This window comes from Ciconia boyciana, chromosome 8, assembly GCF_034638445.1.
Source record: "Ciconia boyciana chromosome 8, ASM3463844v1, whole genome shotgun sequence".
In the NCBI taxonomy this organism is placed as follows: domain Eukaryota; kingdom Metazoa; phylum Chordata; class Aves; order Ciconiiformes; family Ciconiidae; genus Ciconia; species Ciconia boyciana.
Window position 1 is genome coordinate 59,307,903 of NC_132941.1, and position 26,535 is coordinate 59,334,437.

Below are 26,535 nucleotides of genomic sequence, written 5' to 3' on the forward strand. Positions count from 1 at the left end.
GGAGACAGACATTAATATAGCAAAACCCAAGATTCTGCAGTATGTTGAGTACTTCACTGCCACTGAATAAGTGACAATTGTGCATATCGATGATTATCACATTAGGTTCAGATTTTAATGTTGCAGATCATTTGGATACTTGAAACTTTGCCCCAAGAGAAGTTATTTTACTTAGCTTCACTGAACTCTTGGTCAACATCAAATTGTTAATCCAATTAAATTTGAAACTAATATACCAATGTTAGAATTCTAAATTATCACACAACATGTTCATTTATTTGCCAGCTGATTAACCAATGTATTGCTTAAATTCACAAGTGTAAGAGTAATGCAAACGTAGCAACTTATACAATAAAAACCCCATAGAATAGCTTACTTCACAGCTTGGTTTTGTACTTTTGAGCAGATCAAAATTAAGGAAGAGTTCACATTAATCTGCAACACAAAACGAGTATGAGGAGGCCCAAGGACAGAGGAATTGATCACATTCCTCTTCTGCAGATGAGGCCAGGTTTCTCCTGGGGCCTTACAGACCAGCATCTTGCCCTGGTTTGCTCAGAAGACCCACAGTAGACCCATACAGCTCAGTCTGGCTCCCACAGGCTCTTGCTCCACTCCTGGTCCACCAGAAGCTGGAGGAAGACAGAGTCAAGTGCCACAGAGACACCCATATTTGGGCTCTCTACACCACCTTTTCCTCCCAGAACAAAGACATCTAGCAGTTGTTCTATATTTTGGATTTTCTGTGCCATGGAGGAATAAGTAATCAAACATGAACCCATTTTGCTGACAGTCAGGAAGTAACTTTAGTTACAAAAAATACACCAAAAAAATTTGGATTCTTTCATATTTTGTGTATTTTTATCTGTGTCACTTTACATGTGATAAAGTCACTTAGTTCATTTGCTCTCACATCTTAGTTCTCCCCTGTAGTTGTAAACTTCCATGCATGTTTTATTTCAAATTTGAGGGAAAAAACCCAAGGATAAGGGATTATAAGGAAAAACTGCTTAGATAAAAATGAGCTAGTAAACCAGTAAGGATTTGTTTAGTTAGCCATTAACATTTTCTGAAGGACAGGGCAAGTCAGAAGAATTTGTCTTGGACAATTTGTTCCCCTAATGTAAGTCTGGTGGTAGTCACTATCACCAATAATTGAACGGCAATATTATTTGAGCAGTGCTTGGAGGTCTTAAAAAAACCCACAAACATCCTTAGCATTTTATAAGATTCTCTAGGTACACAAAGAATCAACTGGAATCACCATTTTGAAATAAATCTCTGTCTACTCTTAAAACTGTGTAGAATAAAAATAAATGCATATGTAAATCTGAAGAATGCATAAAAGCCCAATTAATCCAGCAATCAGTAGTTTTATTTAACGCAAAAATGTGTGGTTTTCTCCCAGAGATCCTTCCTTTAAGTAGTGGCTTCAGACGATAAACTACTGCAATACAAATGTTTAAAAAAAATATTAACACAATGCAAAGAAGTTGATAATTTAGCAAAACTATTTTATTAAAGCTTATTCTCATGATAAAATAATAACCAACAAAATCATTAGGCAGATCTTCTGCAAATGTGTGTAGCTGCCACCTATTCAGATATCATTAAGTCAAGATATTCTTGTTTTCTGTGGTATTCTTTATTTTCAGCTATTTACAGTCAAGCATGAAGCAAAGATTACATCAGGAATGTAGTATTACAATTTTCCCCTCGAGATTCACTGCTTATTGTAATTAATGCCAGATAGGAATTTATGTTTTCCTTCTTATCACTAAAATACAATTATTTCGCCTTTTTCCCATTCGGTATATTTAAAAATATTGCACTACATTTATCTCTTACAATCATCATTAGCAATACTATACGAGGAAAACTATATCCAGCTTTTCTCACCCACTGTATTACACAAGTCAATTTAAAACCTCAAATGCATTTTTTTTACATCGGTATTTGCATTGTTTTCACAGCTCCTTCACGTGTACCAGGGTTTAAATGAAGTACTTGGATATATTTGAAAACCTCTATAGTAGTCTGTAAGAGCAAACACTGATGGAGATTGAATGCAGATCACCACCAATGGTAAGCCACTGAGAAAATGGAGTGGGGAAGTCTTAATATGCATCTCAAGCAAGTATAGGTTAAATAACTTTTAGTCAATAAGGGAAGCTAATTTTGTGCGATTATTTGCTGAAGCTTAATTTGAGAAGTGTGTCACATGCCTATTTTAGCATGGGTAGTGTTTTCCATACGTCAACTAAATAAGTATCAACCGCCCAGAACTCACAAAAAAGTGCAAGTAGTTGCATGAGTGGAAGTAACCATTTTGTTTAGAAGTACAAATATGCTTTTCCATCGGTGAAAACCATTGCTACTTAATTTTGCCCATCACAAAATAAACTGAGAAGCAAATTTAATGGAGAGGTACATTACAGACTGCCTGCAAATTTAAATTAGTTATCTTACCACCTTAGATTCAACTCCATTTCCACAAAGGCATTTTTTTTTCTACTACCAGTGATAATGATACCAGTACCTAACACAGTACCTAAAATAAAGATGATATTTTATACGGCATTTCTATACACAGAAGATGAAACAAAGACATGTTTACAGGAAATAAATAAGAACAACGGCCTTAGCCAGGTGATGCTAAGATCCACAGTTTACACAGCACAAGACCAGATAGTTCTTTTCAAAAGCTGCTGGCTGAAATTCTTCCTCATCTCTACTGGACTCACTTATTTTGATTCAAATAAAACACATTATATACACTATAGGACATTTTTCTGACAAAATGTGATCCTTCTGCTCAGGCTGTCTCTTCTGTCTGAGAAGCTGAATGCTTACCACTACATGATTACTCAAAAGTGTTGAGAGAGAACACGTTTAGCTATTTTGTAAAGTATTTTGTACCTTAAGCTTTCTGAAACGATAAGATAAAGTCTGCAGCAAAACATCAATTTTTTTTTTTAAATTACTTAAACCATCATTACATGCTTTTTCATAGAATGCAATGAAACCTCCAACTCTTGAGAAGAGCAATTTTCCTTTATCCGGTTATTAGATAATACAACAACACTTAAATATATAATTTTGTTCTGAAAGGCAACCAGCCTCTTATCTCAAAAATATTCCCAATTAAATTATTATGAGATACTGCTATGTACTTTGACATCTAGTATTATTCAATCGGGATACAATAGCCCAAAGTTCTAAGGAGGATTTTTTTTTAGCATAGCATTATTATATTTCATGTTAATTACAAACTATGAAAAGTTCTTATATTTAACAAAGATATGGGAAACAAATGATATGCCATGTTAACTGTAGTAAATATTAATAACAGACAAAAGGAAAGACCTTTTGTTTGCTTTCATGATATGTTTGGCAAAAAATGCACAACTACCTAGAAGACGCACAATAACTGTGATCAACATTTTAAAGCCTGGTCCCTCAGTGACTTCTGTGTCAGTCATCAGCTTAGGCATGCAACAAGCTTATTTTTTCATCATACAATGGAAACTAAACATTTTGAAAATCCTGCCAGTTTCCTGTTGAAAACATTAGCTCAAAAAAAAAAAGGGCGGGGGGCAAGTAATGCATTAAGGACACCACACACATTAATGTGAAATGGTAAGGTTACATAATTAGAAAAAATAAAAATAAGTTATTAAAAATAAATTTCCAATATAAACCCCAAAATGCAGTTTCAACCAGCCAGTTTAACAAAATGATGGTGCTGTAGCTGGAGAAGAACCATTACTAGCTGTACTCTTACACAGGCAAATAACTGCGGAGAAGCAGGACATGTGCATTATACCAGTGTTTTTTAATTTAATTTGTGTGTGTTTGTAATTAAGTGCAAAATATTATTTTAGCCCATTCCTTCGAAGGTTAAATATGTAAATATCAGTCTACTGATTGAGGTGGATCAACTGGTTCTTCCGATATGATATTGAATGTTGGCGCCTCCATCAGACTGACATCTTCGTTATCCATTTCTTCTCCTATGTTGGGTTCCTCTGAATCTTTAGTCACTCTTTTGGACTGCCGCTCTAATGACATGTTCTCCAGAGACTCTAGATCCTCAATGCCTGCTCTGTAGTGGATCATCAGCAGCGTAAGGGCCTGCAGTCTTTCACCTGACTTAGCCAGCGCAGCAGAAATCAAGGCTTTTTTCCTTGCATCAGTTGTCTCTTTTTCTTCTTTAACAAGTGAATTATTATTTTCCAGCTCCTGGTCTATTTCATTCTGCAGCTTATCCAACATGAACTCTAATTTCTGAAAACGCTCCTCGGTGGGTAAACTTCTGTAGAGATCACGTCCAATTTCTTTAACAGCAATGAAGACACTGTCATCCAGACCACCCTCCTTTCGGACCAACTTTATCCCAGTACCTGCTGCACGTTTTGAAGGACTGCTTGGCCCGCTGATTTCAGTATCGCTACTTTCATTATCAGAAGTGTTTGGTGTGTGCTTTGGTGAAGGTTCTACCACCTCTGTTCCTTGCTCAGAAAGGCGAGCTTTGGGGACTTGACGAAGGTTTAACAAACGGGTGCTTGTATTGATGATATGCCTGGTCAAACCTGTAGTTCTGTTAACAGATTTAGGTTCTGAATCAACACGAGAGGATGCAGCCTGGGGACCTTCCTGTCCTTCTGCTCTACAACCTCCCACAGTTCGATCAAGTCGCTTTTCAGCTCCTACGCAAAAGGGTGTCTCAGTTAGACATTTTTCTTGACACTTTTTATGGCAAACATAAGCACAGAGCATGCACTGCGAAGCCGCTTTAGTCCATACTTTCTTTTTGCAGTAATCACACCAAGTTGGATTCTGAAACTGAGTATCTTGAAAGTTATGCTTGTTCTCCGTAAGAACAATTTGTCCCAAGTAAGGATCCTCTTTCTGAAGTGCACGAGCTTCTTCGTCCAAGTGACATTCCCGTTCTTTCTCCAGGAGAAAGTTTGAATCATCTACTTCACCTTCTTTTAAATATTTGAAGTGTAAAGTTACATCACCATAACAAAATTTTTCATTGAATCCCTTATGGGTTGTCAAATTCCGCAATGCTGTTCTAGTGACTGCTGCTTTAGGTGTAGGAGCATCCAGTTTAAATGTTCTAATATATTCCATTGAGGATGTAGCTATACAATCTAAAGCAATTTCTTCAAGTTTTATGCTTGCATATCCTAAGCAGATAAAACCACCTGCTTTGAAAGGGTCTCTGCACCACAGTGCAACATTAAGGTACTTATGGTATCCTTCTACTTCAAATAGACAGGAGGATGTTCTCGTCCTTGGCCATCGGCCTTGCCGGATTTTATAAGGAATTTCTGGTGATTCCCATGTTTGATGATCATCTCCGCTATCTTTGTAACTACGTGCATTTTCTGAAAGTCCATCTTTTAATGTATCTTGTTTTGGTGCTGTTGCTACTTTTGATACCATTGGGTCTTCTATTTGATCATTATTCTTTACTACCTTCTCTGTACATTTATCTCCGTTATTTGTAGGTGGAGGTGGCCTCTCCGGTTTTTCAGAAGATACCCCTCCAGTTTCTAACAGATTTTGAGTTTCACTAGTAGGCAAAACAGGCTTACTTTGTGGCCTAGGTGGCACAGGAGGCTTAGTACTGGACCCTTGTGATTGTTTACCTGATTGCTGTGATGCATCTGAACCTTCAATAGTTTTGGGTGTTGCCACTTTAGCTCCATCTTTTTGTTGTGTTTTTGATGTTGTCTGATAACTTCCTAAATGTAGTTTTCGATTCAGAATCGGAGATATAGTTCCAAGTGGTTTAGCAGCAAGTATTACTACTGAACGTTTGGGACTTGGAGCTGTTGGCAGATCTTCTTTTTGGTCTGGTGATTCACAAACTAAGTCCTCAAATTCTGAATCAAAATCTCTGTTATCAACATCAGCTGATAAACTAGCTTGGTCATCTTCTGGCTGTGTCAAGAAAGCAGTGTCTTCCAATTGTCCAAATCCATCCTGCAGTGCTGAACCATGCTGATTATACCCAACAGGCCTTTCATAAAAAACTAAAACTCTGTCCCCAGCCTGTCTAATAAGCTTCAACACTTGGACAGTTGATGTGATTTTAACACCTATTAAAAAAAAAGAAAAATTTTTAAATTTTAATTGTGATCACAATATAAATGGCCAAAAATAGTCGACAAAACATGTTTAGATCTTTACTAGTGGTAATAATACTGTTGCTCACTAGCAGAGGAATTCAACATGACAGAAGAGCTTAACTGAAATGTTACAGATGGATCCTTTCCATTTTATTCATACAAATATATCACTTCAGGAGCTGGAAAAGATACTAACATAAATACTCCCCTTTGCTGTTTGTTATTAATGCTGTAATCTTATAGAGTAATGTTCTTTTTATATGCTAACATTTTTAACCTTGGCCTTATTGTAAGTTTGGACTTTTCAGCAGCAGGCATTTAACAAAGGATTCAAAAGAGATAGGTATCTTTAAATACAGTTATAATTAAAACAGAAGCAGGCTAATAAAGAAAATAGTTCCAATATGTTAACAAAATATAGGCATGATGCTACATTCTCAGTGTGGCTGAACAGTGAACTGAATCATCTTCCTCATCAGAACTTTCCGAGCCATTTGACAGTATCTCCAGCCTATGGTAAGATTCAACAAACTAAATGCAAGCTAAAATACCTTAATGAGCACACAGTCCAAATAAAGTCATGCAGGGGGTCATGTAAAAATTACTTTTCCCTTGTTCTAGAGCAATCATCAATTGCCCGTTCAAAGCGACTCAAAACCATTTTAAATCACTGGAGCAATGCAATGGGGATTTAGACAGTACCTAATCACAATAACTCACTGTAGCAGTTAAGCCAGAGCTTAACCACTGTAAAACCTGTAAAATCAGTAAAACCTCTCAGGTTAAAACTTAAAAAAAATTAATGCGACTGTGATAGCAAGGAGTTTAAGTAGTTCATGTCGTAAATGTATAAAGTTCTATCTTCATAGTATTTTACCACACTAATTCTTCTGTAGTATCTTAATGACTTAGCGGAACAAAATACAAAATTACTTTACCTCTTATTTATACAGTTAATGTTTGGAGAAGAAATGCATGTGCTGTGACATGCAGGCATATCTGGGATACTATATACAGCTCATAATTATGCAGTTCTTTCTGCATTTCTTTCTCTACCAATGACATGATGGAGATAATCTCCAAATTCACAATATGACCCTAGCAGAATTTTTTAACATTTTTCCCCTAGAGTGATTTCAGTTTACATGCTACTTTATCAGTGGTACCTACACTTATTTCTAAAATGTTACTAATATACAGTGATATTCCCACTCCTTTTTAGTCTTTATAAATCCCTGGTCAGCGTACAAAGCCCAACAACTTTAAACTAAGCTACTTATGATTCCTATTCCATAACATTTTATTTAGTCCCGCAACACCCAGTAGAATAGAAAACATTGCATTAGTTCTTAATGATCATAAACAGGTTCCTATCTGCTCCTTCCACTAAGTTGATTAGCCACTGTTCTTGTTAATGATTTATTCGTCCTTCTGTCCACTGCCATATTCCGTAGGTCCCCTCCAACACTCAAGTTTAAAGCAGTAAGATTTCTAGTACCAGTTTCTGATTATGGTTTATGATTATGATCTAGTTCTCTGTTGGTGACAGGGTCCATATAAGACAGAAGTATTCAAGCTATATCTGGAGATGGTCTATTTTAAAATTGTAGAATATAAACTAGTATCAATCCACTTCATAATGCCCAGGGATTTCAACAGAATCTTTACTAAAAAAAACCCACAGTGCCCTCCCCTGCAAAAATCAAGGGTAACTTTTTGCCTCAACGCAGCACTTATGTGCCAGTTACAATTTGGCCAAAGTCTTCAAATACGAGAACTTCAGAGTAGATTTCTAAATAATACGTAGGCTCCTACATGTCAGAGCTGACAAAAATTGAGACTAAAAGTATAAAAATGCTATCAAATACTCAGCAGATCTTCTTGGGTCTTTTTGACATTTCAAACAATTACTCTGTCAGTCAAAAATATGCTGATACTACTTGTTCCATACTCTATTTAGTACCTTTAGGTTCAAAGCTGAGCGTGCAGGCCTAGGATGTAAAATGTTATGGTTTTCTTTGTAAACTAAGCACATTTTATAACATCACTGGGAGAAACTAAGTAGAGAACCTCACAGCATCACTATCAGAGCAGTTAAAATATATTTACATTCAAATGTTTATTCAACTTTATTTTGCTTTTACCTAGCAAAGAGTAAATAAATATGCAAGAAAACGAATCAAGTGAATGATAACCTTAAGCGTCCATAAATACATGAATGTTAGTTTTTATTATGAGTGCCAGGCATAACTAATTGTTGAGAAAGGCAGTCTAGTTGAACTGTACGCAGATACGTCCTCCCAGTTTGCAAGACAACACTTATTTTGAAAGCTGACATATTACTCACTGCCAATTGCTAGAAGTCTGTCCCCCCTCTGTAGATCAGCAGCTGCAGCAGGTGAGTTTGGAGTCACAGTTTCAATGACAACATGCCCTGCATCTTCTTCCTTGGACTGCACAAGGCGGAGCGTGAGCCCAACACTTTGCAGATTCCCTTTCACTAGTTCTGCCTAGAAAGAAGGAATTTAAAAGTTAAGAGTATGTTGATTAAGCAAACTGCAAGGATTCATGGTTAGTAATGATTGTTTAAATAAAATCATACAACTGATACTATTAAAAAATTACCCTAGGACACCCGTTGACTTCATTAAACAGATTCTCACGTCATAGATTAACTGTCTGCCAATCCAGTTTACACCTTTGGAGAAAGGTGGAACCAAATGTCACCAGTTCTGAAGAGCCAAATGTGTCAAAGCCAGAGAGCAGTGCAAGGAATTGTCAGCAAAATAAATATATATGTAAATAAGTGTAATGTGTGTACACATCTGTTCAATAGCTTATATACAGTTAATAACAATACTGAGCTAACCTATGCAAATACAAATCAGCAGGAAAGGCAACACATAGTTCATCTTCACAAAAAGCTCCAGTCCTAACAATGCTACAACAACACAACCTCATCATCCGTTTTATTATTTTATTGGGAAGAAGTTTTATCAAAAGGAACACTGTACCATCAATCTAGGTATGACTTTGAATAAACCACATTTGCATTATAAAGCCTGTTACTATGAGTAGCTCTTCAGTAGTCTATACAAAATGGTGTTTGGAGTGAGAAAACTATTATGTACTTACACAAATCTAAATTAACAAAAGAACAAATCTAAATTAACAATAGCCTAAGAAGTTTCTTCAAAGACTCAGAACCCATTCCTCGTATTTATCTTGCAAGATAAATACAAGATAAAATTTAACTCAATAATCTCAAATATCTTATTCTTTAAAAAAATGACTGAGGTACAATCTCTGTAGTAGAGTTTCATCCCACATTCATGCACAGATCTCTTATAATTTGGAAGTCCCTATTGAAGAATATATCTAGGTAGTGGTCAATTGTTTACACGCCTCAGTGTCTGAGATCTTTGACAACTTTTTTCTTAATAAAGGACTGTCCTTAATGAATTTAAAAATATACTTTTTTTTCCTAAAGCACATTCCTTCTGGACTGTTTCAAATAACTGTCTACTATCATTCCACCAAAGTATATTCTGTCTATTTGAAAGGGAAACTCAGTCTGTGTTTCAGCTCCAAGGACAGAAATTTAATTTGCTTTTTTGATTCGCAAGAACAGGGAGACAGACATTGTTTGTAGAAAACCTCCACAGGCAATTTTGTATTTGATTTCAATTTACTGAGTTTAGGTAGACAGTCTTCTCCTCCATCCTTCTGCATTTACTTTGTTGCTATTCAATTGTCGATGTTTGAACTGTCTGGAGTTGATCCTCCTCTTTTGAGGATGTGTTTGTTTGCTTAGTTTTGTACAATGGCTTTTCACAGATGAAGTGGATTACTTAACTTCAGTACACGACTCTCTCCTTGGCTGCATGGCTTTTGCTCCTTTCCTGTAATCTTAATAGCACCACATCTTGGCTTTTTAAAATTGTTGTTCAGTTTTTTTATAGAAATAAAAATGCTACATTAAACAGTTTCCTTAAGAACAGCATTGAGTTTGAAGAAGCAGACTTGCATTAACTTTCTAAGCTTTGTAACTAGTTTTCTGCATTTCCAACAGTCACTTAAGGATAACACTTTCTCACAAACTTTGTTAACATCTACTGCGAATACCCAGTAATGTATGTAAGAATAACAAGACCAAATATAAGCTTAATTGCAGTTCCAAGATTCAAGGTTCTTCTATAATGCAAACAAGTTAATACTTGCCTACAGAAACAACTGTAGTAGGTTTTTGGTTTTGGGGTTTTTTTTGTTTTTTGTTTTTTGGGTTTTTTTTTTTTGGGGGGGGAGGTTATTTTAAGACTGTTCCCATTCACACCAAAGAAACTGATACATAATTAAATTTAAAAAAAAATAAACCCTTAAGTGTTAAGAAACAAATAAAAAGTATTAGAAATACTTGTGGAAGAAAAGAGAAGCTTTTTTTAAAGAAAATAATTACTCTTCTGCTTTAGTCCTTTATTCATATATAATATGGCTTTAAGTTAGCAATTCACAAATGTTGCACATGCTGTACGGAAACAACATGAACAATTACTACAATTTCAAAGAACACTAGTTGAATATTTTAACTGTCAAAAACACAAATGACATGAACTTGCTGTGGCGGCATACAAACATGCAACAAAAACTCATTCCAAAAATCACTCCCCTATGCTACGTAGCTCTGCATATTATTATCAAACAACAAGGAGACCATTATTTCTGAGATTTGCCACAGAATCTAAGTACTCAAATCTCAATTTTCCTATGATGGTTCCTTTGAAAGTCTTGCTCTAAATGATTAAGGTTGGAAAGAGATTTCCAAATCCTTGTGTTTGAATAGATAACAAAACTATCATAATGAAGATCAGAAAGTAAAATCCCACTTAAGGAACACTGACTAACATGTATATTACAAAGGACTGAAAAGCAAACTATAACCATTTTTTACCCTAATTTTTGTTAGTCCACTGAAGTATAAAGCTCTTTAGTGAGAGAATTTCAGGAAAGAAATGGATGCTTAGACAGAATGTCAGAGGAAAAAAAACAAAACAGGATGATTTTCCTCTTAACACTAAGTTATTCTGGCCACTTAATCACACTCCTTTAGTCATACAGCTAATTTGATGATACATAGTTTCTTCTGAAATCTTACATTAGTTCTGGATCTTAACACCCAGAACTGGAGTTAATTAATAAGACAAGATGTTTTAAAGTCACAGCTCATCCAAGATTGATAGTCTGTTAGTTTTGCATCACTGCAAAAGAAATGTTGCTGTAAGTTTTTTTGCAACATGAGGTAACTCTTGTGCAATCAGCCTTTGAGCAGATCAGAAAAACATCCAACTACCGAAGGAAGCTGGCCATCTAACACTTTTACAGGAGTTACCTCATGCAAATCTACTTTCTTTTACAGTCGGATATTTTCTCATCCATTCAGAGCGGCACAAAGAAGTGATAAGACTTCTAAAGACCCGTTCTTCAGAAAGCGACAATCCTTACTTGAAAGAGAATGTCAGAAGGAAAACAAGAGCTGGTACTGCAACATCTAGCATTTTGAAGAAAGGCAGCAATGACCTCTAACCACTGTTAGTACTTGCAATCATGGCAAACTGCGCGATATGCTGATACGGGGAAAGGGCATAATTAGACAGTAAAAAGAGGAAAAAAAGTTACCAAAAGCTTTCTTACAGTTTGTCAGTACAGACCCTCATCCTCTTGAGCTTCCCTTGAATCCAAGGACTACTTTGAGCAGATCTCAATAGTGACTGACTTAACAATGAAAATATTTTCTACTGTAAGAGACTAGAAACCTCCGAGGTGATTCCCAGCATTTCACCCTTCCCTCCTCCCCCAGGGCGAGACCACATAAAAGAAATGAGGGATGGCTGGGACGAAAGACACTTAGGTATCTCTGAACATTTGGCTCCCATGCAGGGACACTGACTGCAGATTACAGCGCGTATGACTCACTGACGGCGAGGAGACTTCCAATATTCCAGCAGTATCTGATGGAAAGCTGTTTTTGGAAGGAGAGCGCCTTTGAACCTAACAAGCAAAGTTCATCTCAACTTTTTATTAACTTTGGCACAGTCACAAGCTTTTCACAAAGTAAACTGGTTTTATTTATCAACCCAAACCAGATGAATAGTTTCCTTGATTTTTATTTCTGGCAACTCCAAGTTTCACCAAATGATAATACCACCGGTATCTCAGGCTACCTGCAGTGCCTGTAAGCACTGTTTCAAGCTCTCAAACACCCCCCACCCCAACAAGTACATTCACAAAACCAAGCATCTTTGTATACCCAGCACAGCTACCTTATGCCTTTCTGCCTCTCCCTCAAATTAAAACTTGATAACAAATGTGAAGAGCCAAAGATCTACCGGAACATGAAACATTAGAAGGACAAAAATCAGCTAAATGACACGGAGATTAGAAGAAAATTGCTGATAATGAAAGGACATTTATTATCAAGGAAGATTGCTGCAAGGGAGAAAATTTAACAGCTGGGCCTAGGAGAAAGGGAAATTTTAACCAACTAGCTATACCATGTTAAAGCAAGTTTATTTTAATTTGATCTAATTAGTAGCTCTGTTTTACTAGTTCCTGCAAGCCTTAGTAGTTACCTAAATAAGGAGCAAGACAAAGCTGATAATACTACATGCATACATTCAGAGCAATTTATATTGAAAGAGTTAGAGCTAAACTGTGTCATAGAACTTAGAAAATGTACCTTTTTAAAAAAAGGTAAGCAACCCCCAGACTATTTATGAAATACTTGTTGAGATTAAGATGCAACAGAACAGGAATGACTATCTTGGGAAAAAATGAAAAGTAGTAATTTCCTTAGTGTTTTATTATTCAAGAAAAAAACAAACCACTAAGAGGACACAAGATGTCCATTCACTTTAAAATTAATAAAACATTTTTATGTGGGGCTGTGAATGCCTGACTTTTACAGAACAAAGTCTATAAGCATTGATTTCACAGTACAGGCTTTAGTTCATTTATATGCATCAGTGTATGAGCCACTGCAGAGCATAACCCCACCACTACTTTCAGTTCAGTATTGGAAGTATGCTCTGGAAATACAATGCAGAAGAAAATTATGTTGCGTCTCATAGCCTTTCCTTACCTCAGCTTTGTTGTTCTAAAAGCCTAGCAGATGTTCAGATGTCAGTGAAAAATCAATTTTTCCAACCTTTAACGTACTGTTACCAAACTCCACAGCTACACAGTGATCATTCGGAAGTTTATACCTTGCTAATACCATTTAAATGGCCAAATATTTACATGAGTGTCAATACAGGATGCAGTTTTAATCTTCAAATGCTTCATTAAATTATCAGTCTGAAAGAATTTGCAAATGCAAAGGGATGATAAACAAACATCCCTCTTATAGGCAAGAGACAAACGTGATGCCATCTCATTTACTATTTGTTTCCAGAACTGTACTACAAAGTTAGGTTATTTTTCAATACAAAGGTAAGAATGTCATCAGTAATACTGTAGTCTCATAACTACAATCTAAGTTAACATTAGATGTAGCACTTTCATTCAGAATTTCTAAGACAAGACATAATAAATAATGTCCATCAATAAATACGGAGATTACAACGTCTGGGAAAGTATGTATGACAACCTCGTACTAGTGGTGCAACATCATTCAGCTAAACTTTAAAAACTACTAGATGCATATGAAAATATGAAGTCACAAAATTAACAGCATGATAATTACAGCATAAAACTTTTGCTTTTAAACCAAATTATGTATTTTCAGGAACTAAAAAGGAAATTATTTTTTGAAAGCTTAATTTTACTCTACCTAATATTCCATATTTGCTCAACTATTTGTAAGCTTTAACATAATAAAGCCTTATTAGAATTTAGTAAGCACGTTACATTCTTTTGAATACATGCTAAGAAAAGTTTGATCACCCAAGCACATATTAGAAATCTTATTTCATCGACTTTACATCAACTAAAGAATAATATTTTTACAAGTAGTTCTTATTCCCTATCAGTGGTATGTAACACGCTGTATGTATCACAAATTGACACCATGTCCGTGCTGTACTGTAGATAAAAACCTTATTTTTTTCCAACCCGTCAGACTTACTACAGTGGATCTTAGGTATTCTTGCAAGGTATGGTCTAATATGTTTTGGGGAAAAAGAAGAGAGAATGTCTATGAATATGCTGTAAAGTGTTACATTCTCCTAGACAACCCTGCATGCTGAGAGGAAAGGAAGGAATATTTCATAAAAAAACCCCAACAACATTAAAGTACAAAACTAGGAAGCAGTTCCTTCTATTCTGAAGACTCAGATATTTGTATTATTAAAAAAGGTTTTGGGCATATATCTTTAAAATACGGACTTTAACATTATTGCTTTTTTCAACCCTATTATTGAATGCAGTCATTATATATGACCTGTATAGTGAAGCGATTGTTAGATTATTTATACGGGCTAGAGGAGACAGTGAAAGGAAACAGGTATCACCAACCTCACAATACACTCCTTAGCAACACTAAGCTCGAAGGAAAAAAAGGAATTTTTTTTTAATGTTCTGAGAGGATTTCCATGTATGCTTTAGGGAAGGAGTAGATGTTTTTCTTCTCTTTGTGACACATCCCCAAAGCCCAAAACTATGGGGCCAGAGTAGCACAAGCCTTTTCCACCCTATTCTCCAGCCCTCCTGTCCCCATGGCAGGATAACCAGCGAAGTGTTCTGGGGAAATTGTCAAGAAAACAAGCCTGCAGAGAAAGTGTCCGATGCAGACCTCATCCAAGGAATCCGTGATGACAGAAACACTTTAATTTCCCAGGCACAGAGAAAACTCCCAGCAACAGAGAGAGGAGAAAGTTTTCTGAGCATTTGAGAGCTAGCCTTGTTCTTGGGATGCTTAAATAGGTCAGTAGTCAATAAAGTATGTACTGATTATCAGTTATAAACTGTGTTCGCTATTATGCCATATACTTACGTAGGTGTATTGATACATATGTACACTCACACAGTTGCCCAGAAATCCATTAAAAATTCAGTTCATAAACTTGTTAAATTGGCTGGGGTTCCCAAGTGACTCCCTGGTTAGTATGCATTCAAATATACTGCAAAAACAGATACAGACCCAAAAAGAACAAACCCAGGAATTGGCTACCTAAAATTGGACATGTGCCTCCATCTCCTTAATCTTTATATTTCCTTTAGCAGGTTCAGATGTGTGAAAACATGCTGACAGAAGATTAAAAAAAAGTCAAAAGCTACATTAGTATTTATAGAATAACTAGACTACACAATGTGACAAACAATGAAAAGAAAGGAAAAGTTAACTCTATATCGAAAATTGACTCTTTTTAATATTTACTTTCCTTCCCCCTAGAAACAGGCATTAATTACAAACCACTATTAAGAAAAAGGTTGAAGGTAATCTAATGCAAAAGATTATATAGTGGCTACTTAAAACATCAGTACACATCACAGCTAGAAGCAACACTGTATTCTAAGAAACCAACATATACTAGGAAACACATTTACAAACTTGGAAATTAGTTTACTGATTTGTGGATTATTTTTTTTCAGATTGTTCATAAAATGTGTTTCCTAAGATTGCTTGAATAAAAGTCTGACTTTTATTGTTTCCATAATGGAAGCTAAATCTTAAAATCTAAATTTGTTACTGTTCCAAAATCTGTATCAAGACTTCTACAACAATAATTAACATATTCTTTCTTGCTATGTGATGCTTCCTCTATACCAAAGAAACATACACCTTTAATATCAGATTTGGCTGAAAATTTTCATGTATTTTTCCCCCGTTCCCAGGTTTAAATCGATTCAGTTAATTTCAACAAACATGCTGATTTGTGTGTCCCCCCCCCCCAGTCTTTTTAATATCTTGCCAAAACATATTCGACAAATATGTTGAATGAACATGTATTTGTTCTAGATATACTAGAAAGGGGGGCAGTAGTGTTTGTTTTTTCAAAATAACTTGATTTATAAATATATTTAAACATTTTAAATATATATGAATAAATTTTCAATAAGAAATTAAAAGGAAAATATCTGCTGCTTATGAAAAAAATTCTTTGTCGAACAGCAATCCTGAAGATCCAAATTATTGTTCTTGCACAATTCATTTTACAGTACACAACTGAGCAACTGCCAAAAAGATATTCTTCTGCCCATTTTGCTTGGAAGAAGAAATTTGATAAAACCATTAAAAACTTAACATGCGAAACCAAAATTACTTTGGAAAAGCTAATAACTGCAGAATGAGCTTTCACCATAAGTAGATACCACCAATAAAAATAAAACTTCATGGCAAAGAGGACTGAGTTACAGTGAATATAAAAATATGAAAGTTTTATCAGAAATCTGTCTCCGCAGGGATATTATGTAATTTATTTAGGTGCATAACCACATTTTCTTAATCTGTCCTATACCACTTAGTTTGATAGTTAAACCATCCCTTGCCTCTACCCAGTGTTCACTGTATGTTTGCAGTGGGTTTCTGGACCAGGCTGATCCTTCACATTTTAGACAATTTTAATGACTTGCTTTTTGCTTTACCTGGTGTTCTGCTTTCCTCCACTGCAGCTCTTACTCTGCTCTGAAAACCCATGACTCTAGAGAGATTTTTCCATACTCACATCGGCAGCCGTTCCTTGCCTAATCTGTCATCCACTAAAAAAGTCAACCTTTTACATTGATCACCTTTCACACCTAAAAACTCTGAACAATGCATTCTGTCTTGAAAAATCTTCATCAGTAAAACAAATGAACCAGCGAACACTCAAAATCATCTTGAGAATGAATATTCGCACAATTTTTCTAGGACAAATATTTGCAATATCAGAAAAGATGTTCTTCAGCTTGTTTAGTTTTATTCAATATTGTCAGTTTTGTAATTACTGCATTTTTATATATATATTTGTGTTCTGTATCATATCAGCTGAAAATGCTTGCAGACTGGAGTATACGTAACCAACTGAAACACCAATTACTAACTGGCAAATCAGGTACCAATGGCACTACTGATCATTCATACTGTACATAGCTTTATAGGACTGGCTACACCTTTGTGCCTTTTTGGGTGTCACTGAACAGGTACTAAAATTATTAGCTTGTGGAGTCTTCATGTTTCCTTGAAAGGAATTTTATAAATTACCCAGTTCTAATGCAATGGATTGACTCGGGCGTTCACCCACCATCGCGAGTATCTCTGCAAGTTTAGTGTGACTGCCACCGACTTCTCAAAGGGAGCCCCGACCACTGATTAAAGCAGAGGAATTACATAGCCATTTCAAACGCAGTTTGAAATGTACAGTTTAAGTTCAAACGCTAGAAAATAGAGCATCCAGAAAGAAGTTAAGAAAGACACTGGAGTCCTAATAGCACTGGACCTTTTAAAGACTTTTTTTTAAGTTGTGAAAAACCCAGCTCTAGAAAAAAATTTTTTTAAAATTGTGGTTACTGTTCTCCCACTCAGCCGATGATGCACACGACCTACACAACACTTTCCCATTTATTCTCCCCTTTGCTAAGAGCAATAAAAAACAAAACCAACCAACCAAAAACCCCCACAAACACACACATGAAACACCTTTGCCTTCAAAAGACTTGTTACATTTACTGGCATCTGGAAACAGCCAGTAAGTAATCAGTTCTTATGCTCTCCTGTGACTAAAACAGAAATGTATATGCTGACTTTAAACCTGTTAGTCTGTATTCTGATGTCGAAGTAGTCAGCACAAGATGAATTAACCCACTCCGAGTTTGATGTTGAGATGGCACTAAATCTTAGTACAGATAAGCTGGTACTGCTGAGTATATCAATGTTACACTGCTGTACTGCAGTGTGGACCTACCTTCAGTTGTTTTGAGAGTGTTTATCTAAGATTTTTACTATTCTCCACTGGTTTTAATCTCCTCTTGTCCATTTCAAGTATCTTTAAGCATAAGACTGAATTTTCTCCAAGCTATACTGGAAGCAGTTTTTAAGGCACAGCATTTTCCATTAATGGGTGTGTCACATTTTAGCTACCCCAATCAATAAAATTAAAAAAAATTTTTAAAAATTAAATGTGGCACACACTTTCTATTTAAACAACCAATAGCATTACTAATGAAAAAGTCTGTACAGTAACTGTGTCACAGAAAGAGAAATCAGGCTTATAAGCAATGGACTCACTACCTCTGCTTTCTTAGCAAGGTCTGGAATAGTCACCAGCTTTGCTTTTTGTGGAATATGAGGAACAACAGATTTTTAATGACAATAAAACAGTGAAAAAAATGGACGTGGGATGTTAGACCTTTTGCTGTTAATTTTTCCAGTTATGTGAACTGTGGTCTGTGCATGGGGAGACACAACTATCTGAGATGAAGGTTGCAGTTTTCATGTTTGGTTTTGTTTTTTTTTTTTCACTTTTAGGAAGAAGCATATTTATGGATAAATTTCTTGATTTTTTTTACTAGTTATATTGCAAGCTAGTGGACCTCATTATTTTCTGTTCTACATATCTTATAAAAAACAAAAAATATAAGTTACAAAATATGATGGTAATTTCATTCTGAAGTGAGTTACGTATTGGACCAAGATCATATTTAAAGTAATAATTCCTTAAGGCCACAATACTGCAAGTGTTACGCACATGTCTAACTTCACCATCATGCGGTATTTGTCTGAAATAAATGTGACAATTCATGGTAGTAAAGTTAAACATCTGCATGTCTGCCTAATGAGCACTAAAAACATTTGACATCAGCAAAATCCAGAACAGGCTAGTTATTGAACAAAATAAGGAGCTACATCTTATTTTCCTCAGTACTTCTGACACATTGCAGGTACTCTGACTAAGCTACCACTAAAAAAAGTGTACCTTCCAATTGTACGGTGAAACAGGTTACATGACACAAAAAGTAAACCGTTTAGCAATTATCATGAATTGCTGAGGCATTCTTACTAAACAGCAATTACAGGAGTTGAATGGAGGAGTGAAAGACAAACAAGGTAGCAGAAAAACTGCATTTAACTTCAAAGTGTCAGAAGCAGGTAAAATGCAGACCTTCGGTTTTACATGGAGCTCTTCTTTGGAGAGCAATTTAGTACAAACACCAATGTAGCTCTTCTTTAAGTGCTCTTACTCACTGACATCCTTTTAGTCTTTATTAAGCCCAACTGTGATGATTTTCTTTGGCTCTGAAAAAAATGGAAAAGATTGATTCCCCCCCCCCCCCCCCCGATCTTCTGTCACCATTTATGTCTCTGATAGAAAAAAGGCTTCCTCCAATATTGCTTCAGCATGACTCAGTCATCATACAAATATTTTGTAAAAAACTCAGGTAGTCTAATAGCAAATACTGAAATAAGGTTACTGAAACTAGATATTAATGAACTTTCTCTGTTATTTTTAATAATACCATGTGTGACACCAAACCAATAAAAAGTTTACCTAGTTAATGGTTTTCTTTGTATAAATTTGTTATGAATCGCTGCAGTGCAAGTTACAGATAAAGGAGATTAATGAGAATATAAGAGTTTATGCACTGTGAGTATGTGCACACAAGAGAGGTCAACCCAGGGTTTTGTTCATCTCTGAGATAGAAGGGAAAAAAAAACACAACCAAAAACCACACCACATTCAAGTGTACGCATTAAAAGCAAACCCTCTAAAACAGCTAGTAATTACTTATATTTATCTTGGAAGTACCTAATTAATAGTGACAAAACAGTTACTATTAATCTTCATGAAATAAATTCAAAATATTAGACTATCAGGTAAAAGTTCTTTATAATGGAAGTAATATTGATGGTGAAGAGTTTTCTTCTCCACACAGAGAAACCACTTGACAAATCTGACTATCGCACCCAGCAGCATTAACCACCTGATTGCTGACATGGATATTGCCATCAGAACAAAAAATATGAAAAGTTATTATCCACTGTAGTTACAGTAACATGCACCACAGATGCTAGTTTCCATGGAAATAAAATATACAATACTACTTTCTAACGCATACAAATCATAACTCTTAGATCTCACTAACAGCCTTAAAAGTCACATATCTGAAGAAAAAATGTTGATGGAAAGAATAAGTGCATCATTTATAGGTTGATTTTATTCTGGAGCAGAAGTGTTTTCTTTAGAGCAACACCAATGCTAACTGCAGAGTTACATCTGGAGTACAGTGCATCTTCTGAAACGAGCAAGAGCTTCATAAATACTCCTTGCCGGGGAATCTTCAGCAAAACGCCGGGATTTGAGGCGGGAGCAGAATCACTGCTCTGAGGAAGAGCTCGGTGCTGCCAGAGGCAGCGGCAGGGCCGGGGAGCCCTGGCAGTCCCAGGAGCGGCCAGAGCAGCACTGGTCTCCCCGGCTCTCCCCCAGCCCTGCAGCCTGGTTGACCCCTCACGCTACCCTCAACTCGAACAGGATTCTCACATTAAGCTTTGTACCAAAGTTGAGGAAATCAAGCAGTCTCATTTGACTTAAAGATGCGACACATTTAAACAGTTACTTACACAAGAGTGTGCAAAAAATATGTAAGAGACTATACTCTTACAAAGAAACCATTACTATTTCGGGTAACACAAATTACACTCTTACCAACAATATCATTTAAGCAACAGGGACCTCACATGTACCTAGAACTAATGTAATTATATAATTTGAAGTATCATAGGACTTAAGTGAACACAGTTTGTTATTTCTGCACTGCATAAACATACTATGTTTTTGACAACTGTTAACATTTCTCGTCAATATTAATGGCTAGATGGCTATTAAAGAAAAGCACAAGCCTGAATAATATCCTGCATGACCCGATCATTTTTCAGACTCCTACATTCCCACAGAACTAGCTAAACCCAAAGGAACTAAAGCAGATGTAGTAAAATGATTCGTCATTATAACAGCTCTTCAGAGATTAAATAGAAGATCCGTCTGTATCAAAATAAAGTTCCTGTTACATACAACCCCCCAAGCCCACCCTTTGCCTGGTAAAACCAGAAGATCAGTTTTCTTCTGAAATTCTACATTGCCAAGACCAGAAAAGATGTGGATTTGTATCTAGCTTATTCCCAATAATTACTGTAAGAAGGCCACGGTTTTGTATATAATAATCTTTCTCTACATAGAAAGGCAGCCAAACCACACTTTGTTTTCAATTAAGTTCTGGACAAAACACTGCAGTATAAACACACAACTATATAACCAGTAAAGTTTTCCACAACCATACATCTATTTCTGGTTATTTTGTTGAACACATCACATCAAATCAATTTGTTTATGGTTACAGGACACAAGCTGCTGCCAGGCAGTGAAACAGCAGCTCAATGTCACATCTAACTAGTAGCACCAAGACAACAGCACACCTAGAAGCCAGATTTTCATACTGTTACCACTCATCACTTACAAAAATTGCCACAACTATTAAACTGAAAAAGATCTTTACACCAATGAAGTCAAATACTGACACTTCGCTTTGCAAAAGAAATCAATACCTAGCTACATTTGCTTTGCACTTGAAATTTCAATATTCTAGATTTTTTTTTTCCCCCCAAACACACATAAAGATCACTTCCCAATATATCTGAAGAACAATTTAGAAACTGAACGTTAACTGTAAGTTGGAATCAACGTGCTATCCAACTTTGCAATCTAGGTTCCACAAATGCTTCATGAAGATCCGAAGGTCTGAATTTTTCATAGAATCATACAATGGTTTGGCTTGGAAAGGACCTTCGTGTTGCAGCTTTCTCTCCATGTAATCAATGTGATCATATAGTTGGCTAACAGAAAAGTAGGATTTTTCCCCTCGCTATAGTTAGATACCCGAGTGACAAGAAAACAGAATTGGTATAGCTACTTAGATAAAAGCTGAGTTATGCTCCATTTCTAAGCTACGAAAAAAGCTTTATTACAATGGATATCCAAAAAACAAAACCAAACAAAAACCACTTAGCTATGCCACAAAAACGTCTGTTAAACTTTTGAGACTGGGATTGTGCATTACCACGAGACTTGGCCATGATTCTGGCAGAAGTCTCTCCCATAATTTACCTCCCCACCATGTATTTCTGGAGGTAGCAGAACATACGAGTTCTCCAGAAACCCATTTTAGACCCCAAACCACTAATACTGAAGCATGCAAAAGTGCTAAAAGAAAAATACTCTTCCAGAGACAGCTTACTAGGAATCAAAGAAAAAATAAGTTACAAGAGGAACAGGACACTACCTGTAAGAGAGGTAAAAGTTCATTAATTTTGACTGGTTTTTTGAAGTATTTTCTGGCTCAGGGAAGTAATATATACCAATTCCTCATTTTCCCTATCATAAGGTAAGTGAAAGAATGAATAGGAAATTATGTCAAGCTTAAAAACTTCTTTTACTTCAGCACACACTATAACTTCAGATACTCTGGTTTTATGCTCTATTGTTTTTAAATTAGCAACAGATCTTCTTGATAGCTGGTGAAATATATAAGAAAAATACCCAGCAGATTTCATAATGCAACATATTTCTATTTCCCTTTCCCCCTTCTCTCCTCTGCCACCAGAAACAGGGCTTGCTTGGGACTGCGACCAATTACCTTCTGCAAAGAATTTACAACTCATTTAATTTAAAAATGAACAAAGAGTTAGTCAATACCATAGAATTCCTGCTAAAAAAAATAAATCATACTGAATAAGGCAGGGGTGGCAAGAAGACTGTCAAATGCACATGCATGACAGAAGCTATCCTTAAGTAGATCTTACTTGTTTACTTAAGTGGTAAATATTTGTAAGGTGGTAAATATCTTTCTACATATTACAGGGATGGACTCTGCATCAGTTCTGAAACCATGAGTTATTTGTTTCTTTGACTTATTGATTTAAGTACGAATAATTCCATTTACTTAATTTGAATGAGCTTTATAAAACAAAAAATATTGAAAATTGCATCCAAGAAGTTGATGAAAACATTTTGTATGATATAATTTGAATACTTGATATCAGGCCACGGTACTATACTTTCTTGACCATCACTGTAAGGCTATTGGTGGAGCAGCCCAAAAAAGTCACTGTTCATAAACGGCACATTCAATATTAAGTATTCAACGTCTGAGGTTTCTCTTTTAAATTGGTACTTTTTCAAAAATATTTGATTTGAGAACCTACATGTTTAAGAGATTACGGCTCTACAGAAAAACCAAATGTGCAATGTGATGAATGATGAAATACCTGACAGTAAAAAGTAAAAAAGATGAAATATCTTATAGCAAAGCTTCAGGATACAAAATTACAAATTTAATCATTATCTTGCTCCCAATTTGATATACAGTCACTTAAGTCCCACCGTACTTCATGAGAACAAGAGATGTGTTAACTCAAAAAAATTGTTTGCTTTTATAATCTCTGCAACACACTAAAAAGCCTAAGAAAAAAGTATCTGAGAAATTACATTCAGTCAGAGCTGGGGGGGGGAAGGGGTAAAAACACTGCATATGTAGAGATAGGGAGGGAAAGGAGGATGGAGATAGAAAAAAAAAATTAGATCTGGATTGGAGAACTGCAGCCTGCAAGTCCATGGCTGTGGTATTATGGCAAAACACTCCTAATTTTCTCGTTCCCATGACCTCTGATTATTAAAGTTTTATTAATTTACATCAGCTACCAAGAAACCCATAGCTTAAACTCAGATTTTTAACTACCTATTTGTGTACCATGTTACACTTAAGTAGAGACCGCCATGCACGTATTACAATATATTCAGAGACAGGTATAAAGAATTGTCTTTTGTGAGAGAGAAAGAGACAATTCAGGGAGCTGAAAAAGCAAACCTATCAGTGCACTGCTTTATTTTTTCACTTAGGAGTCTGTTAGCCTGCAATGCCAGAAGAAACTCATAATGAGTAAACGTGTGTTCATCATGCACAGCTTGCCCTTCTTGATGAACTCTTGAAGTTCATAAAAATAGCCTTTGACTTACATACTTTTATACCATTTGAACAAGAGCATTGCAAGATAATTAAACCTGAGGTAATTCTACACTGCTAAGTCATACAAATACCAAAGTGAACTGTAATTTAGATATTTTCAGCAGAAGCATCATTGATTTTTTGCCATTTTCCTACAAGGACACATTTCTGAGCTGAACTGGAAACAGTATTTTGCATACAAAGCAGTCCAAGGTTAAAAACAGCATGCAAGGATCATAACTTGTATATGATGATGAAATCAATATGTTGCTTATAATTATTAAAAGAGCTACGGCTTTATTACACAGAGAGTGAATGTGCTTGCTTCCATGGAGAATATATGGTTTTTTGTAAGGGCCCTTCTCCATGGCAGCCGACAGTGCTGTGGTTCACAGGGATAAACACAGCCATGATGGGAACAAGTGGCAAGATCCACCCCTGCCCAAAGGTAAGCGGAGAGGGACAGGGGTGGTCCCACAGCAGCACCCTTGGCACTCCGTGGCAGCAGGACCCTCTGGGCAGCCAGGCTGCCCTGCTGGGACGGGTGTCCCTGCTGTGGTGCAGGGCCCGAGAGCCAATTCACCCCTACAGAAAACCAGAGCTTTTTACCTGGGCTTGTTCCAGCTCGATGTTGTTGGGGGAACACAAACAGCAAGGCTCTTATGAGGACACAGGGCTAATGGAGGGACTAGAGCCAAGCTGGACCGCCGCCTTGGTTTAAGTCTCTGCCTGGTTAAATACTCACATTTTTTTTCAACAGAAAGTTCAAACCCACAGATTTTACAAATCACTGTGCTTTCTTAAAAAAAAAGCATTATACAGGTATACAGATACTCATAGGGATATAAAAAGGGAGACAGATACCTAAATTAATATGAAGATGAGACTGAGTGAATAATGAGACACTTTGAAATTGATATATCAAACTTATGCCTCTAGACTTAAGTGAGACTCACTCAGTTGACATAACTACCTCAACCCACCATGGCTAAATATGATTGTCTGAAATTGTTAAACAACAACAAATTGCAATGCTAATAATAACCAATTAAAAATTAATCCTTACAGTAGATAAGACCCCTAGCCAACAGTCATATTATACCAAGTATTCAAGATAAATGGCAGCAATACTCAGAGAATGGAACTAAAGATGTGTTGGGGGAAGGGGTGAAGTGATAGATACCCAAAAAAGGATGTCTGCATGTACAGTGCACTCATTCAATTTTTGCATATAAGCCATACTCTCTCTCTTACAGAAGGCACTGCTTTAAAGTGTTTCTGGCCAACTGATAGTTACTTGCTGCCTGCTCATTCAGCATTCTCAACTTCTATTATTTCCTTAATAAATGATATGTAGAAATGTATGATACCTATAGATAGATAAAAGGATGACTATACACTTCAAGTTCATGATCTATTTGCTAAATCTTCTCTCTTCAGTAATGGTAGGTTAACCATTGCTCTCCTATTTTGGGTTTATGCTGTTAACTCAACAGAAATTCCACCTTCAAAAAAAAATAAAATCAAGCTATTCTATTGACAGTAGAATTTATACTCCTGCACTTTGCATTTAACAATACATAACACTTGAAGCTTACCAAGTAATCTGTAGGACTGCTAGACACCAGCCATCAGGAAGCACACAGCAAGAAAAAACAAAACCTAGCTTTCAAAAGGGTGAAGAGGAAGAATTCCTTTCAGAAGTTGGTAAAGTTACTCCCCAATAAAACACAAAAATAAAAAAATAAGAGTGCCAAGTTTCCATGTCAAAGATTTATTTTCTGAATACAGACAGAAGAGCAGAAAGAGGAAGGAATTTGCTTGCACCTCTCCTACTGCTTTGCTGAAAAGGAGGCCCAGGATACAACCAGTCAAGACCCATACAGTATCTTTCCCTAAACTGTTCTTCCTGCAGCCACAGCAACATTTCTTGCTTCTCTTCTACTGTAGCTTTAAAATATTTATTTCAGCATTTGAAGAGTTATACAGTGGGTTGGGGGTTTGGCAATATCAAAAGAGATCTCTCTGCTCCACTGAATTATTTTTTGAACGTATAGAAAAGAGTGTATTCTGTCCAGGACACATTTCCAATGCCTTTATAGGTTTCCAATTCCAGCTGTCAAAACAAATCCAGAAATGAAACTAATCTCTGTAAAAGTAAATTGTGTGTTCTTAGCTAGAATCAGGTTCTTTACTTTCTGGTAAATCTCATTTACTTTCATTCCAATTATTAGATATGAAAGAATATTGCTTTAATGACCTTTCATAAAATTACTTCCTCCTAGCAGCTATTTTTAAAGCTCAGGAATTAATTACAATTCTTGGTTACCTCAGTCATATGTAACCAAGACTGTGGTTCCTAATGCACTTCCACATATCAGCTGGCAAGAATCTGAATGCCTTTGCTCACAACAGCAGCCAAAAG

The 26,535-nt window shown here is 36.1% G+C and overlaps 1 protein-coding gene across 1 annotated transcript in view; it reads right to left on the reverse strand.

Annotated features, from left to right (window-relative positions):
- Nucleotides 1-1,504: 1,504 nt before the first annotated feature.
- Nucleotides 1,505-26,535, reverse strand: part of PDZD8 (PDZ domain containing 8) — a 66,839-nt gene continuing 41,808 nt past the window's right edge. Inside the window, exons 4-5 of the mRNA XM_072870389.1 lie at nt 8,491-8,653; nt 1,505-6,113 (exon numbers count right to left, since the gene is read on the reverse strand). Of these exons, the coding sequence (XP_072726490.1) occupies nt 3,916-6,113; nt 8,491-8,653 (2,361 nt within the window). The 3' untranslated portion in view covers nt 1,505-3,915. The remainder of the gene's footprint in view (nt 6,114-8,490; nt 8,654-26,535) is intronic.